This window comes from Lactuca virosa, chromosome 5 (assembly GCF_052849685.1).
Source record: "Lactuca virosa cultivar CGN04683 chromosome 5, Lactuca_virosa_CGN04683_v6, whole genome shotgun sequence".
Lineage (NCBI taxonomy): Eukaryota > Viridiplantae > Streptophyta > Magnoliopsida > Asterales > Asteraceae > Lactuca > Lactuca virosa.
In genome coordinates this window covers 221,718,708-221,736,013 of record NC_136430.1, presented here as the reverse complement: position 1 = coordinate 221,736,013, position 17,306 = coordinate 221,718,708, and the positions used below count along the sequence as shown (strand labels likewise).

General features: G+C 35.0%; 1 protein-coding gene across 1 annotated transcript; it reads right to left on the bottom strand.

The window, feature by feature from the left end:
• Positions 1–481: 481 nt before the first annotated feature.
• LOC145114903 (lysine-specific demethylase JMJ27-like) lies at positions 482–14,035 on the bottom strand. Its single transcript, XM_079051022.1, has 13 exons — positions 12,573–14,035; positions 12,342–12,463; positions 11,970–12,066; positions 11,728–11,869; positions 10,949–11,012; positions 9,892–10,606; positions 8,949–9,278; positions 8,005–8,829; positions 7,860–7,932; positions 7,690–7,775; positions 1,744–1,863; positions 1,069–1,133; positions 482–741 (listed from the first exon to the last, which is right to left on the bottom strand). Exons 1-13 carry the CDS (start codon positions 13,782–13,784, stop codon positions 711–713), a joined length of 3,882 nt encoding a protein of 1,293 aa, XP_078907148.1. The 5' UTR covers positions 13,785–14,035; the 3' UTR covers positions 482–710.
• Positions 14,036–17,306: the final 3,271 nt, after the last annotated feature.

Sequence of the window (17,306 nt, the reverse complement as noted above, 5' to 3'; positions counted from 1 at the left end):
TTAACAAAATTGTCAAAGGTAAGGTTTTTCACAATTTGATAAGACACAGAAATATCATTTAAAAACTGATTTATTTTGAGAAAACGGTAAAAAAGAATAACCGATGTGAGTGATCTGAAGCATAACATCATTACCAACCATAATAGATTAGAGTGATTAATTCTTTATACTTTCATAAAACTAACTCAAAGTACTTAGAATCGAACATGAGGACATTACATTAAGAACATAATGTCACAATTTAACCAATTGAAATTTCATAAAACCCTTATTTTCACATCAAGGTAACCCCTATTCTTTTTACATTTTAAGCAATTGAAATTTCATAAAACTAACATACATACATATCTTACAAGCTGATTAAGTCATGTGCCCATTGAGTCCATAAATAAACATAAATAGCTTAACTATTAGACCATTTTTGAAACACAAGATCAACATGTACAAAGTAACATAAATCCAAAGATACAACACAAACTCAAAAACACAAAACCTGCATTTCCCATAACTCGTGCTCAAGGACAAGCCAAAAAACAAACTGCTACATGATCGGTTAATAAGTGACAAGTACAGTTTGAAAGAGTTTCTTGGAAGTATGCTTGGGCTCAGAGCTCAGTTTAAGACTTGACAAAATCTATCAAATTCAATTAATACAATATACTACAGAAAGTGGAACCTCAACAATCCTCTCCCTTGTGGGTTGCATCCGCCTATTCCTTAGATTTAGTTTCAATTCCCTTTCTGAAACAAGTTTCCCTGTTAGTCAAACTCATACATCCAAATCTAATGTTATATTTGCTTCCAGATATTAAGAATCTCATTGTGTGGTAGTTTTTTAAAATTTTGATCGATATTTATGATATATGTTTGTAAAGCAAATGAAAATTATTAGTGTAATATGTAAAAAGACCAAGTTATTTTATTATTAAAATATTGAAGATGTGTTTTCTGATGTGACGAATTTTAGTGTGTGTTTGGAGTGAATAAACATGATGCTAAAATTACACCGTTTTTGTATATTTTTTAATGCTAGGATTGAAAATGGCTGAAGAAATGGTTTTCACTTACTTGGTATCAAAATTTTCCAAGTCCTTCACAGCTGCCTCCACTGCATAAAGTGCCATTTTCTTCACCTGTGAATCAACCAATTGCACCATTTTAAATTAGAACAGATCAGTCAAAATTAAAAAAACAAAAAACTAACAATACTATGAAAATAACAAGCGATCACATTGTTTAGAAACTAGAGTTATATGCAAAAAATAGATACGTACTTTCATTAATTTGTTTATTAAAAGTTTATAACATCCTACTTTTGTTTCTATACCTATTATAGTAATGTCATCCAAAGTCAAAACAATTTTCACTGCTATAATTGGGTAGATCTTTCTATTACAGAAATGTACTTTCAAACTTTTTCAAACTAAGGCATTATAATTTGAACAATCTACCCCAATTATAACATTGTACTCTCAAATATAGCAGCAAAAATGTCTTGTATTTGAATGGCATGGTTACAACTGGATAGATCTTTCAAAGTACAATGTTGTAATAGAAAGACATGAAAGTAGGATGCTATAATCTACAGACTTTTCTGTGAATCAGACGATTTGTAAGCCATATAACCTGTTACCTTTTTTGCTAAGTATTTTCCTAAATTACCAATTTGACCTGTTATCAGTAACATATGAACCCAAATTTATGGTGAATACATAGAGTATGCCACCAGAAGAGATTGTTTACCTCTAACTTATCTTCTTTGGCCCTATGATTTTGGGGAAGAACACGGAAATCCTCTGTCAATTGAATGCATTCACCAACATTTTCAGGAGAAACAAAGTCCAGTGCAACTTTTATACATGACTGCACAAAAAGAAAACATATTTATTCACTTATTATAACACATAAATTTAGAAGCAACTTGAAAGGTATTCGAAATCATATTTTAGATATTTGATTAGATTCGAGTCATGCATTGCTTGCAAGCTTAGTCAAAGTTAAATTTTTACCATTTGTTTTAAAGCTAGTGGGGTAGTTCGTAAAGCTCGTGAGTGTAATCAAGTTGAGTCAAAGTTACATTTTTACTATTTTTTCTATTCATATTTTATATACTAGTTTATAACCCGTGAGAACCACGGTTATAAAGTTAATTAAACTTTCATATTAAAAAATCAAAATTACTAATCAATTATTTTAAATAAATTATTACTTAAGAGATATTTTTTTTAGTTATATAAAATTATAATTGTTGATTTAAATAAATATGTGAAGTTATATAACCTTATAATCTGTATTGATTTTATTTTATTTTTCAACTTAATGTTATTAATTTAATATAATTAGAATGAAAAATTTTAAAATTTGAAATTTAAAATGAAGAATCAATTATTAATTTAATTTAATTAGAGTGGAAAATTTGAAATTAGAAATTGATAATTAATTGGTTGACAAGTGGCATGATAGGTTACATATAGTTATTAATGAGGAGTTCTAATAGTATGACACTTGTCAATAGGAGAATAATCTTATTCATTTATTAGAATAGGAAGATTGGATTAGATTCGAGTCATGCTTGCAAGCTTAATCATATTCCCATTGAAATATAATGTGATTGCATTTTTAAATATGGACTCGAGCCATGCTCAAAGTGTTGATCACTTCAATGAGCTCGAGCTTGAAAATTCAAGCTCGGTTGAGCTCAAGTCAGGTTTAAAGCATCGAGTTTTTTTATTCAAAATGAGCTCAAAGCTAGCAGTCGGGGTTCATTCAGGAGTTGAATGATGGACACTAAGAGGCTGCTTTTTTTTTCTTCTTTTAAGTTCAATATGGTTAAAGTAGCTTAATGGATAATATATTATGTCGACTTAGGAAAGGAAAGAGGTTGTACTGCATTTGGCATGCATTGGACTCTATTAATCATGATCATTCATTAATGAATACTAATTTATGTTTGACTTAGGGCTGCACCGGACCGGTAGCTGTTTTATTTATGTAATAGATGTGGTTTTCGGTTCTTTGATCGGCTATATTTTGGTTCTGGTTTTTTAGTTGGGTTTGTTCTTGCGGTTCTCGGGTATTGGACCGAAAATTGAAGAGTCATAATCACTGTGAAACTTTTAGAAATTGCATAACGCATTCGTATGAAGACAGGTTGACATGAGATCTTTTCCGACATGTAGTTTATAGTTTGTACTTCAATTTAGGCTACAACAGTATAACTTCATCATTTTTGTTTTCATATTGAATGAGTTATGGTTCCCCTGAAGTCGGAAGATCAAAGCTGAAACTTTGTTAGTTTTTCAGCTGTGAAACTATTAAAAATTACATAACTCATTTGTTTTAAGTCTGATTCACATGAGATCTTTTCCAAAATGTAGTTTATAATTTGTAATTCAATTTAGGCTAAGAATTTCATCATTTTTGGTTTCATATTGAATGAATTACAGTCCCCTGATATCATGGTATCAAAGTAGGCAGTTTTTCAAATTTTCAACTTTTATGTGCAATCTGTAAAACTTTAAAAAATTACATAACTCATTCCTTTGAAGTCGGACTGACATAAGATTTTTTCCAACATGTAGTTTATAGTTTATGCTTCAATTTATGTTATAACTTCATCATTTTTGGCTCCACATTGAATGATTTACAACCCCCCAAAGTTAGGGTATCAAAGCTGAAAGAATTTTGCTACTACTTCAACGACTTGTACCATACGCAACAAATGTTGTACCGGTCCAACAGGTCCAAGAAGCAGAAAACCAGTTTGGTCCACGGTCCAAGGATCTCTAAAACCGGTCATGTGCTGGAACCAAATCTGGTCTGATCCAAATGCCCACCCCTAATGGAAACTAACGATTTGTTTCTTTTTCTTCTTTTTAGTGTGGTGTGGGCAAAGTAGCTGAATGGATAATCATGTTTGTTGGTTTAGGACATGAAATAGGTTGTACTACATTACAAATGCATCGGACTAAGACTTATGTCAAGTGATATCATTTATGAGCTTAATGATGAACATTAAAGGGTTGTTTCTTTTTGTTCTTTCAAGTCTATTATAGACAAAGCACCTGAATGGATAACCATGTCCGTTGACATAGGACAGAAAACAGATTGTAGCGCCTTTGGCATGCACCAGACTAATTTATTTCAATTGAGAGCATTTTGGAGTTTAACAATGAACATTAAGGGGTTGCTTCTTTTTTTCTTCTTTTAAGTCCAATATGGACAAGTTTAATAGATAATAATGTTTGTTAACTTAAGACAAGAAACAGGTTGTACTGCATTTTGCATGCATTTGACCGAGACGTATATCTTGTGATCATTCATGAACTTAATAATAGACACTAAGAGGATATTTCTTTTTTTTTCCTTTTGAGTTCGGTGTGGACAACATAGAATAGATAATCATGTCTGGTGGCGTAGGACAAGAAATAGGACATGAAATAGGTTGTACTGCATTTCGAATGCACCGTATTGTCATGTCAATTGATATCATTCATGAGCTTAATGATGAACACTAATAGGTTTTCTTTGTTCTTTCAAGTCTAGTATTCAGAATGGATAACCATGTTTGTTGACATAGGACTAGAAATAGGTTTTAGTGCCTTCGGTATGAAATAGGTTATGGTGCCTTTGGCATGCACTAGGCTGATGTATGTAAATTAAGATCATTAAGGAGTTTAATGATGGACACTAAGGGGCTACTGCTTCTTTCTTTCTTCCTTTAAGCCCAATATGGACAAAATAGTTGAATGGGTAACAAGGTATGTTGACTTAAGACAGTTTATCAAGTAAAGGCATTTTTTGTGTTCAATAATGGTCACTAAATTTTTTTGTACACCTAGGATCGCCGAACAAAAGAAACATTGTGCTCTTTTATACCTTGTGCCCCATATAATGGACATCGATCTCAATATGTTTTGTTCAAGATTTGTAGCAAGTTGTCATCGAGCCCTCAAGTTATCACACCAAGGATGATATCCTTTGCAATGATCATATCCCTTGCTGAAAAAACAACTTTTGACGATAATGATTTCAACCTAATGATTTTTGAATTGAGCAAGAGCAACATCTCTATGATCAGCTTTTGTAGCAAATCTTGCTACATGATTATGTTACCACGAAGATAAACATGATATGACAATAGGCCATTGTAGACTAATCCATGCTTAGTCTCTATAATGAGAGCTCAGTGGTTGATGTGCAGAATTTCACCCAGAAGATCCAAGGTTCGAAACATAGCACGCCTAAATATTGCTAGTGCTTTGTGATTTACCCCCCTTGAGGTTCGGCGTAGGCCGTCCTGATGGTGTGGTTTACCATTTTTTTCATGTGTATTCCACATAGGCATTCGACAACAAGAGTAAAACTTATGGCCAATGACTCATGTGGATGATTGAAGAAATTGACTTAGTTTATTCACCAAGAAAGTAATATTAGGCATGATCGGTGTGAGGTAATCCAACCCTACTTTTGCAAAGAGTCATGTTATCAAAGGTTTTGTCATGACGTGAAGCTTATTGCTTGGATTCATTGGAGTAGGACATGCATTTGAATTTAGCATGTCAATGGTTTACTTTTTTTTTTTGAAACAACAAATTTAATCTACTTTTGAGTTCACCTATGTCCTATATGTCCTGGAAGGGACTTGAACCCTTTGACTTCAAGAAGGGAGGGAAACACCTTATACATTTGAGCTAGAAGCCCTTTGTTAAATGAATTCCATCTTGCATCTGGTTGTCTCAAAACCAAGAAAGTTAGCAACTAGTCTTTTGAGTGGAAATTGGACACTCGGTTTAGAAATGTTGTCTCATATTTATTTAGATTTATTACCTGCAACCAAAATGTCATCCACATAAACTAAGACAAAGAATATAAAGCATCACCATGAAACAGGTTGTTCAAAATCCAAAGTGACAAGTGAGGGTCACAATTTGTCAAACCAAGCACAAGGGACTTGCTTAGTCCAAAAATTGCATGATTGTGTTTACCAATTGCTTTCAATGTTGTAAAAATCTCAATTAGCCCCCGATTAATCTTCAATTAATTAGTCCCTAGGCAGTACGTGGCCGCCTACGCAATTAATCATTGCCTAGACAATTAGTGAAGCTGTAGAAGTCGATGAACTTTGAACACCTTGAAGAAGTTTTATCTTGATCAAAACTATTTGAGAAATAAGTAGTATTGTATTAGTCATCTTAGCATTATGATATTGATCATATTTAGACCTACTTTGTTGTGATATTAGTCATATTTATTTATTCTAGTTTACAATTTAGGGTCCCTGAGACCAACAATAAAAGCCGACCAATCTCTAGTCACTAGTAGGGCAACTTAGTACCGCCAAGCGACTTTTACAACAATGATCACAATAGATTCTCAACAATGATATGGCTATCATTACGTTCAACAATGAACAATCTGAGTTGTGAGTTGTATTTGATGCGAAAACAAATTGTTAGCCATGGTGTTGATGTGACTCACGATGAAAAGAACCCGAGTGTGATTTATGTTTTCATGAAGCGCTTGGTACACTATTTCGAGAACAATAGTTGAATAAACATAAGCAGTTAGGGACTTGAGAAAGGAAGAAATATAAGTTTTAGAGTTTTAAGATGCCGAACTTGGATCTAGTAAGCATTAGGATAAGTGGAGGTAGTAGACTTGCATGGGCATGGTTGTGATATTGGAGGCATTTGTAGTAGTGATTATATGTTCGTAAGGTTGTGAGGCAAACATGGCGAATGTGGTATTACGTGTTAGAAAAAACAGCATAGGCCTATTAGGCAGTGCCTAGGCGCTAAGGGAGGAGGGAGTCATTTCCTCTCAACCCACTACTACATCAGTTTTTCTCTCTTTTTTTTCTTCATCTTTCCTAACCCACAACACACGAAAACCCTATCTTTTTCAACTCATTCAATTAAAATAAAAAATAAAAAATAAAAAAAACCCTAAGATACAAGTCTTAATTAGCAATAGAGCTACCACTGGTACCTCCAAGATACCTCTTCCTCTTCAATGGGTTGGGAGGGTTGGGAGTGGTGGGTCGTTTAATTGGTTTCACTAACCCGCTTCATCCTCTCTCTCTTCTTTTCTCTTATACCATGTGTTTTAAGACTTGTACCTTAGTTGTTTTGTATTTTTTTTAATTGAGTGGGTTTAAAAAGATAGAATTTTCATGTGTTGTGGGTTGAGAAAGATGAAGAAAAAAGAGAGAAAAAAACTGATGTGGAAGTGGATTGGGAGTGAATGACTCCCTCCTTCCTAAGAGGACTGTCACTTAGTAGGACTAAAGCTAATCAGCCAAATAAATCAAGATCTATCATTAATCAGTCCAAATCGGTCAAAAACAAATCTAGGCAGAAAAACTCGGTCCATGACGGTCTGACTAAGTCAAACTCAGTCAAACAGTAAAAAGTCAAAAAGGTCAAATTTAAGATGTGAACCAGGGTATGAAGATCAGCAAAGGCATGAGGATTGAGATGCTCCAATATCATCATTGCGAGACATGAAGTTAACCACTACGTAGTCATTCATAATCATGCCCTAACAAGGCCAATAGTATTGCCATGTCATCATTCTCTGAATCACTATATAATGACATGCCAATTCCTTTCATTCCAACACTCCCTATTAATTTCAGATGAAGCAACTTAATAAAAAGAATCTAAAAAGTAGTAGTAAGTTACTAACCTTCAAATTTCTAACTTGATGGGCACATCCAGCAGGTATAAATACAGCATCCCCAAGCTTCTGGACAAAAGTCCATGGCTCAATTCCTGATGACAACCAAAAAGATAAGCACAATTCAGAAATTTTATAACAGTGAAATCTGATACAGGGCCTTGCAGATGTACACTAACCAAACTCTTCTTTAAGCTTCCTTTTATGGTCCATGGTTAAGTAAAATGTTTGGTCATGAATTGGGTGGATAACCTGGACCAAAGAAAATACTATTTAGGAATGTAATGCTACACATGAATAAATTTCAACTAAAAGAAGGACTACCTGTTCCACTGGGCGACAAAAGATATGTCTAAACTCTTTAAAGTGTTTTTTGAGATATTTCTCCAGTTTAGGCAAATCTTCCCTCCGAAATATGTCCCACAAAGCACCTCCATCTCCCAAATCAAATCCATCCACACAACTACCTAAAATATCATCCTGGTTATCAACTTCTTCACCATCAGAAGATATAACTTTTTTGTCACCCTTCCTTTTAGGTCCTTTAATTCCATTTTGTCCCACAACTCTTTTCTTGGAATCCTTTCTCTTACTTTTAACTTCTTCACTAGCTTCTGTTTCCTCGTTATTGGTAACTGATGCTTTCACTTGTTTCCTGCAATTCCTTGTACTTCTTCTATTTCCATTTTGTCCCTCAACTTTTTTCGTGGAATCATTTCTCTTCCTCTTATCTTTTTCATCATTTTTAGACTCAGGTCCTTCACATCTTTCCTCCTTCAGTGCACTTTCATCTGCTTGATCACTAGTACTTGTCACAAGACAAGAATCTGTTTCATCCCCACTTTTTCGCTTGCGTCTACTGTAAACAAGGGCGTAAACACGGGCACTTGTTTCTCCCATATTGACATCACTCGTGTTTTTTTCAACTTTAGATTCAATGATTTTTTTAAATGGGCGTCCTCGTTTTTTCAGGCCAACAACTACCTCAGCAGTGGCATCTTTCATGTCATCAACATCTTGATGTTTCTTCCCTACCAGTCTAAAAAGTTCCCTCCCATCCTGAGCTTTGTGTTGTTGTTTCAATACATTTATCCTTTTACAATGTTCAGAGTCAAGGGTCACAGTTGCAGTATGAGTCAGTACATTCACCTGCATGTCACCACAAAATATATTTAGTGAGGATAGATGCAGCAGAGTTTTCTTAGAGATGTCTAAAAACCCAAATTTAATTACAAACCCCAAACCCTAACAAGATAGAAAAAGCATACCGCATCAGACATGTCACAATGAAGTTTAGTTACAGAGTCCCCACGTCCCAGTTCTTGATGAACTCCATAAGCTATATACGTTTTAGGACCCATGTCTGGCTTCAAAGATTTTGGAGGCAACTTCACTGCAAGATTAAGGTATCCATCACGTGGATGTGTGTACTCTTTAAAGGGTAAGCAAGAGATAAACTCAACACCATGACGTGGCAACCGTTCTTCAAATAAACTTGATGGAGGCCAGTCTTTCAGTTTTAGGATCTCAGGCCACCCTTCTTTGTCATATCTACCATCCAAATACCCAGTAAAAAATTTATGAACATTGATATCAAACTGCATGCCATAAGAAAGGTTGATTAGGCATGTAATACCCCAAAATAGCATTAACTTGAACGAAAAAAATCTAACATAACACACAGAAAAACCAAGATTCTAGAAAAATATGTTGACAAAAAAAAATTAAATACTGGGAGAAATAAAAAATATTCTCCCAAGCTTGTATGAACTGTATGCATCCAACAGTTACCACTTACCACAGAACATATATTATATATAAGTCAATGTCAAAAAGAAATAAAGGATTAACTGACAAATAATAGCATTGTACTTCCATTCCTTCCTATTACACATTGTACTTGGATAAATCTACTCAATCATAGCCATTTTATCCAATTACAATGCAAGTTTTCACTGCTACAGGTAGACTTTTCAAAGTATAATGTACTAATACAAAAAAGAACTTGAAAGTACAATGCCATAATTGGGTAGATTTTTCATGCTACATGACTACAATGCCTTAATGAGATAAAAGTTGAAAGTACAATGATGTAATAGAAAGCAATGAAAGTAGGATGTTAAGTAATAAGTAGGATGCTATAACACACAAATAGATGAAAGTATGTAGCTACTGCTTGCATTTAGCCCAAAAAAGAAATAATTAACATACCTCACACCAATCTAAACAATTGAGAGCAGACACATCCAAGAGCTTATCATGTTTGGTATTTGTCATCTGGCGAAAAGCACGCCACATAACCATGGGTTCCCAGCTCAACCCAAGTGTAGTTTCTAGAACATTACTCACTATTACTGGCTCCCCTTTTGACCAATGCCACTGGAAATGCTTCAAATCTCCAGATTTTATGTCTATTGCACGTGGACAATACAAGTAATTGTCATTTGAATTCTCACGAGATGCAGCTTTTCGTAACTGCTGATCACCACCATCTGAAGAACATGTGCACCACTTTTCAGGCATATCCCTCATATCTTCCTCCAGTTTGTGCATTTTTAAAAGCTTTTGTGCTTTCTTCAGCAATCTTGAAATGGTGTCAAGTGGCTTTATGTGCATCAACTCTAGAGTCCCATGAGCACAACCACCCATAGTTTTTGGAGGACAAGGAATTCTGCCATCATCCAGAGACTTCCAGTTATGATTTTGCTTTTTCTTTCGTGGAGGATCTTTAACAGCCTTCTTAGCTTTAAGAGGCTTCCCCCCATGTAAGTAATCAGGACCTGGATCATTAAATTCAAAAATAACTTCTTCCTTGTTTCCCATAGGTTTTCCATCTCGCAATTCCCAGCAACATTCAAGACAAAGGTCATATTGACAAGAAGGGCAGCTTCTATGCAAATCAAATATTGACGTTTTACAGAAGTCGCTGCATACATTAACTCACAATCAAAATAGGAAATCATCAAAAAACAAACGCTAAATGCAAGGAATATCTGTGTGCTTTCACTTGTTTGTTTATCATAAAACCTTCCTCTCATTTCTTTCTATTACAGCATTGTACTTCCAACATTTTTCTCATTGAAACAATGTACTTTGACAAAGCTGCTAAATCAAAGCAGTGAAAAGTGCTTTGTACTATATGCCATTGCCAATTTTGTAAAATAAACAAATGAAAGTAGGATGTTATAATAAAGAAAGAAATGAAAGAACATTAATATTTCTTGCAATTAACCATGAAACAAGATCCACAATCGCTGAAATGACATACCAGTACATGCGCTCATTCGGGCTGCACTTTGCCTTCTTCAACTTTACCTTTGATAAAATAGATCCTGCCCAAGAAAAAAAAAACTTAGGGAAACCTACATAAAGTATGATGGATTGCTGATTATCCATTTAAACCACCCTTTTAGTGAGCAAACTCAACTCATCATCAAGCCAAGGGTAACAGTTGAGTGTAGGTTTAAATGATGAACAATGAGAGTTCAGGTAGAAAAGTTAAGCAGAAGAAATGATCTTCCTTGCAGTTTCATGAAGTCTCAACAATGAACTCATTTAATTAGATCTCTTTTCCATAAGAATGTTTGCTTCACATAATTTTTTGGAAGCAAGTTGGAATCTGAAAGAATTGTGTCAAGCGCTCAATTGGCAACAAATGGAATGGAATTCAAACTTTTTAATTTATTGATATTGATATAAAATGAGGGTATTTTGGTCCTTAAACAAAAAAAAAAGGAAACTGAATTGAATTCCTTCCACCCACCCCTAAAATTTCTGAGATCCATCAAACATGAAATGTAAAGGAATCTGACAGAACTGGATTCCATCCATTTAGCAACCAAACATGCCATGAAAAAAAAACCTAAAATTCCAATTTCGTAGGATTCCACATTTCCACCAGAATCCACCAACCAAAGATGCCCTCATCATCAATAGTCAAGAATCATATATACATGGAAATACTCACATTTAGATTAGCTACAGTGTGAACTTGGAGTTGTATTTGAAAAAAAACAGCAAGAACACTGAGATGAACAACCGAAATACCTTGAATTTTAGACTCAATTGCTTTCTCCTTTACGTGCTCCTCATTGAGACGCTTCAAGAATGGAAGAAGCACATGTAAGATATAAACAGAATACCGGATTTTCTGATCATCATCAGGTTTAAAATCAATCTTTTGTTTGACCTAAAAAACCACCAACAGATTCAGTATTAAATTTCTTGTTTACATAAGAGCAGAAACAAAAATAAGTTCCATAACAAAAGATAAAGATGCAGGAACCAACTTTAGGATGCACATCACGCAAACAACCTTTACAGTTGCAATTGTCCCAGCAAACAGGGCAACACTCAGCAAACATCTCCTCTGTCATGTTAGGATACCTAAAACAGTAAAAGACACAGTAAACAATCAGGCATCAAGTCAGTAGGTTATGGAAGCATGCTACAAATTTAACCAACACAATCACAAAGGTCAATGATGGCTACTCTGATGTCAATGCACCATTGCCCAAGAAAGTTAAAAAGCAATGACAGAAGTGTGAAGGGCTAAAATGACGTAAAAAGTCTATTCAACTGCACCTTGAAAAGCAATCACTCAATTTGATTACTCAGTTAGAAAAAAGGAAAAAAAAAGTTTTGATCTTTCATAATCATACCATCTTGTCATGCAAGGGACACAGTAACGCTTTGTAGTGCATTTCTGGCACCTAACAACTCGTCCACTGTCGTTTCTTTGACACTGATGGCACATGTTTGAAGGTACATAAACTAGATTTCCCTGCCAACAAATGGAAGAAGATAAACAGATGATGTTTATTGTTTAATCAAGGAGATTTATTTAAATTTAAATAGAGAAAGAGGGAAACCAGGGACACAGAATGCGTTACATTTTCATCTGGAACCTTGTGCCTTGCAGCACACCTTGGCCTTGATTCCTCCTTCTTGCTTGAGCTTGAAGCTTTCTTGCTTCTCTTTTCTTTCTTTGGAACTGACTGCAGATGTTTCTTCTTCCTTCCATCCTCAGCATAACTACTATCGGCATTCCTAGTGCTTCGTGTGGGTCTCCCACTCTCTTTTTTGACATATTTACTGTTTATTACTTCGTTGGTACTGTTTCCCTCTCGATCAGGAGTAGCAATAGAAGTTTTAGCATCAACCATAACTTCTTCTGTTTCTTCTGGGGACTTGTTATCATCGTCACTTGACTTCACAACACCAATTGTCATCTTCCTTACTTCTTTTGTAGAAACAGAAAGCTTTTTCTGGCGTGATTTATTCTTCTTCTCTGGAGATTTAGTAGCAGTAACAGTGTTCCCATTCTTCGCTTTCAGACCTCTTTTCCTGACTTTCTTCTTCTGAACACCCTTCTTCCCCTCTGCTTCAGATTTAGAACCCCCATTTTGTTCTATACCTCCATCACCATCTTCTTTATCTTGTTCCTCTTCACCCATCTTTTGTTTCTTTAGAACTGATCGCTGGTGTATCTTCTTCCTTACAACCTCTTCAAAATCATAATAATAGTCAAAAATTGCATAATTAATAACCTCATTCCTAGTACTTCTTTTGGGCCTTCCATTCTCTTTTTTGCCATCTTTGTTGTTTACTACTTGGTTGATAACATTTCCCTCTCGATCAGGAGTAGCAAGATCAGCTTCAGCATCAACCATACCTTGTTCTGTTTCTTCTGAGGACTTGTTATCATCATCACTTGACTTCACAACACCAACCGCCATCCTCTCTTCTTTTGTAGTAACAACCTGCTTCAGGCGACCACGTGGTTTGTTCTTTTTCTCTTGAGATTTAGTAGCAGTATCACTGATCCCGTTGTTCCCCTTCCGAATTCTTTTCCTACCTCTATTCTTCTGAACATTCACCTTCCCCTCTGCTTCAGATTCAGAAATCCCGCTTTGTTCTTCACCTCCATCACCATTGATAGTTTTAAATCGTTCTTTCAGAATATGAGGAGAAGGCAAAGACGAAGGTACACCGTCAGCATCAACACCAACACGACATCGTTCCTGGTCATTAACAGCCACCTCGACATTCATCACCATGTAATCGATTTCATTATTCCCGTTCTCTGTAATTGTTGTCGCCATCAATAAAAACTAATTCTTGAGACTCAAGAAAATAAAAAGCATTTTACACAGGAAGAATAAAAACAGTGGGTGGAAGTGGAATTAGGGTTTGAAAACAGTGGGGGATTGCTGTAGATTCAAACGAGGGATTCCCGCGCCCAGAACTCCAAATCGCGGGTATCGCAAACACGGGAAGTGCTCACTAGAATCGAGGAACCCTTGCTGTTAAGGCTGTGGTCACACCCAACCATTCAAAAAATGTTGCCACCTCTACGTCATATGGACTTCACCACCAACCCACTAGACAGTGGAAATAGATATCACTCCATATTATTTATATATTTATTTTTTTAATTTTAAAACATTAGATTAAAAAAAAAAACATTATTATAAACTTAAGTAATCATTTTACTAATTATAAAATCAAATAAACATATTATTAATTTTTAAAATTAAATAAACATAATTATATATAGTTAAGGGTTTAACTTAATTCAAATAAAAATGAAAGGGTATAATAGGATTAAAAGATAGAAACTCAGGGACTAAATTTATAACTTCAATTAAAACATATATATAATGTCCACGTTGTCTTCTTCACCCGTCTTCTTCACCCGATTCCCTGGAAAACGGGTACATCTCTTTCTTTCTTTTTTTTCTTTTTTTTTCTACTTTGATGGATTATAAGGAAAAACCAACGAAATTAAGGGGCAAAAAAGAAGCAACCAATAGGAAGCTTCGTCTTCATCCGTCTTCCGCCTCACGTCACAAGCAAACCACCCACCCTTGGGGCGGTGTTCACGCGTGGGGAGGCGTGCCACTTCAACTCAAGACGCGTGAAACTGCCCCCATACCGGTTGGCCTAACGTTATCAAATCAAAACTAAAAAAATGAAAATTTTCTTCCATTTCTTTAAAAGATCGCTAACCGTACAAAAGACACTAAGTTTACACATAAATTCGAATTTGACATTGTGTTTTTTTGTGTCAATTTTGACACTGTGTTATTGATTTTTTACTAAATGTAATCATATGACTGGAACCGGTTTAAATTTTGTTGAGTGGGTCATTTGCTTACGTGGCATCCACCTAAGATCTTACATGGTAGTTGAGCCTTTATAAATGCTCCCTAACGACCTCAACCCCTTACAACCCTAGATCGATCTTCGCTTTTTCTTCACTTTTTCATCTCAGTTCTTCTTCACGAGGATTGTGCAATGGTTTCTTCGTCTCGATCAGCTGGATCAACGAGTGGGGTAAACAAGTCAAACAATGGTCCCTCTAGGGTGTGCTACTGTGGAGTAATTGCCTCTTGAAGATATCAACGAGTGAGAAGAGTCTTGGAAGAGGATACTTTGGGTGCAGGTACTGGCCCGATGATGTTGAAGATTGTGGCTACTTTGAATGGTATGATGGTGAAGTAAGTCCATGGTACAAGGAACTTTTGTTTGAAGTTATGGCAAAGAAGAAAAAAACCATTGGACGGGGAAAAGGGAACCCTCATCATGGTGAAATAAATTTGATGAATATTGTTAGGGTTATGATTGGTTTGCTTGTTATTTTAGTAGTCATGGTAGGGATTTTGATATGGATGGTGTACAAGGGGTAAGTAAGAAGAAGTTGTGGTAGGTCTTTAAGTATGAATTAATGTAGATTAAGGTCCAATGTTGACCATTTTTGTGTGTATGTATTGATGTACTATCTTGAAGATTGTATGTTCCAATGTTGACCAATTTTGATATATATAGTGAAGTGTATATGTTTATGATAGTGAATTGGAAGTATGATGATATATGATGCTAATGGACCAAACTACCCTTTACTTACGTAACAAACCAGTGACCAAAAAAGAAAGGACCTAAATACCCTTACCTTATGAAACAATTGGGATTATAAAAGATAAAAATGATAACCATAAACACTATATCAACATTACACATACTTTGACCAAAATGCTATGAAAAATACCAAAAAAATTACCAAGTGAATTGGAAGTATGATGCTATATTATGCTAGTGGACCAAACTACCCTTTACTTATGTAACAAACCAGTGACCAAAAAAGAAAGGACCAAAATACCCTTACATTATGAAACAATTTGGATTATAAAAGATAAAAACAATGACCATAAACACTATACCAACATTACACATATTTTGACCAAAATGCTATGAAAAATTCCAAAAAATTACCATAAACATCATACCAACATTACATAAATTCTTACCATCAAAATCCATACATTTTGCCAATATTGACCCATCCCATTTACAAAAGGGGTAGTAATGTTTCGGTATACCATATACAAAAGATAATTATAGTCAACGGGATTACTTAAGGGTACATTACTTAATACAAAAAAGGCTAATATAAACCATGCCTATCAACCCCTAACCTTCTGCACCCTAATCTACTCTAAAGAAACAGGGTCCAACCTACTTCAACCTGGTCCAGCAACCTTCTTTCCAACAGCCTTCATTCCAGTATGAATTTTAGTAATTCTCTTTGAACGCCTCCTTGTTCTTAACAACCTTTGGGATGGTGGTGTCTCAGCAATGCCTTCATCCTTTGTTTCTGGTACAATATTGCCACACCCCCAAACCGAGATGGCGGAAACATGCGGGGGCGGAGGACGTCATGTACAGTATCATAACAATGCACAATAGTAAAACAAGCAACAACATCTGTTGCATTAATAGAATAGTTAATACATGTGTGTACTGAGTATAGTCGTATGACACCAAAAATATATATAGCAAAATATAAAAGACGAGTCTTGAACATGCTCCGTCTTCTCAAAAACCTGATCCAGTGTACCTGTCTACTGGTTCCCTGAGAATACAAGTTATTTTGAAATAGAGTATCAACATTTAAGTTGGTGAGTTCATAAGTATTTAGTGTCAAATGTTTGTAGTTGTTTCTTGAAAATGTTTGTATTTTCATTTGTTTAGTGAAATGTTTGTATACTTCCCAGAAAATCCTATATTTTATTCTAAAAATGAAATGTAGTCTTCTACCCAATACCCGACTGTTTTGTATGTTTGTTCTCTTGTAATAGTGTAAAATGTATGTGTGTACTTGAAATAGTATAAAATGTATGTTTGTGCTTAGAATAGTATGAAATGTATGTTTTCCATCTTTGTAAACCATATTTACTAGAAAAATAGTATGCATTTCTCATATGAGAATATAATTGTATGAAAGTAATGGAAAATGAAGGTTTACAGTAGTATTGTGTAAAATAAACTATTGATGCATTAACTACCTTGTAACCAAATTGGTTAATTTAGGTTAAATGTGATTAGATTGTAACCATGCTTGATTGACTAGTATAAAACACGACGTTCTTTAGGTGTCGAAAATGATATGACATTTGTCACCCGTAGACCTGCAGATCCCACTGTAGCTAGCAGCAAGGTGCGGGATGGTCAATCCCTTATAGATCTATACACAAACTCACGCTCTCCCTCCAGGAGACTCTGGTTACAAAACGTGACATAACAAGAATATTGCTATGCCATGAAATAGTATCTCACATTTTAGT

Excerpts from the sequence above, each read along its gene's own strand:
- LOC145114903 (XM_079051022.1), bottom strand. The coding sequence starts at position 13,784 with ATGGCGACAACAATTACAGAGAACGGGAATAATGAAATCGATTACATG. Across the intron at positions 10,607-10,948 it reads CCGAATGAGCGCATGTACTG|CGACTTCTGTAAAACGTCAA; the intron begins GTATGTCATTTC and ends TAATGTATGCAG. Across the intron at positions 9,279-9,891 it reads ATTGTTTAGATTGGTGTGAG|TTTGATATCAATGTTCATAA; the intron begins GTATGTTAATTA and ends TATGGCATGCAG.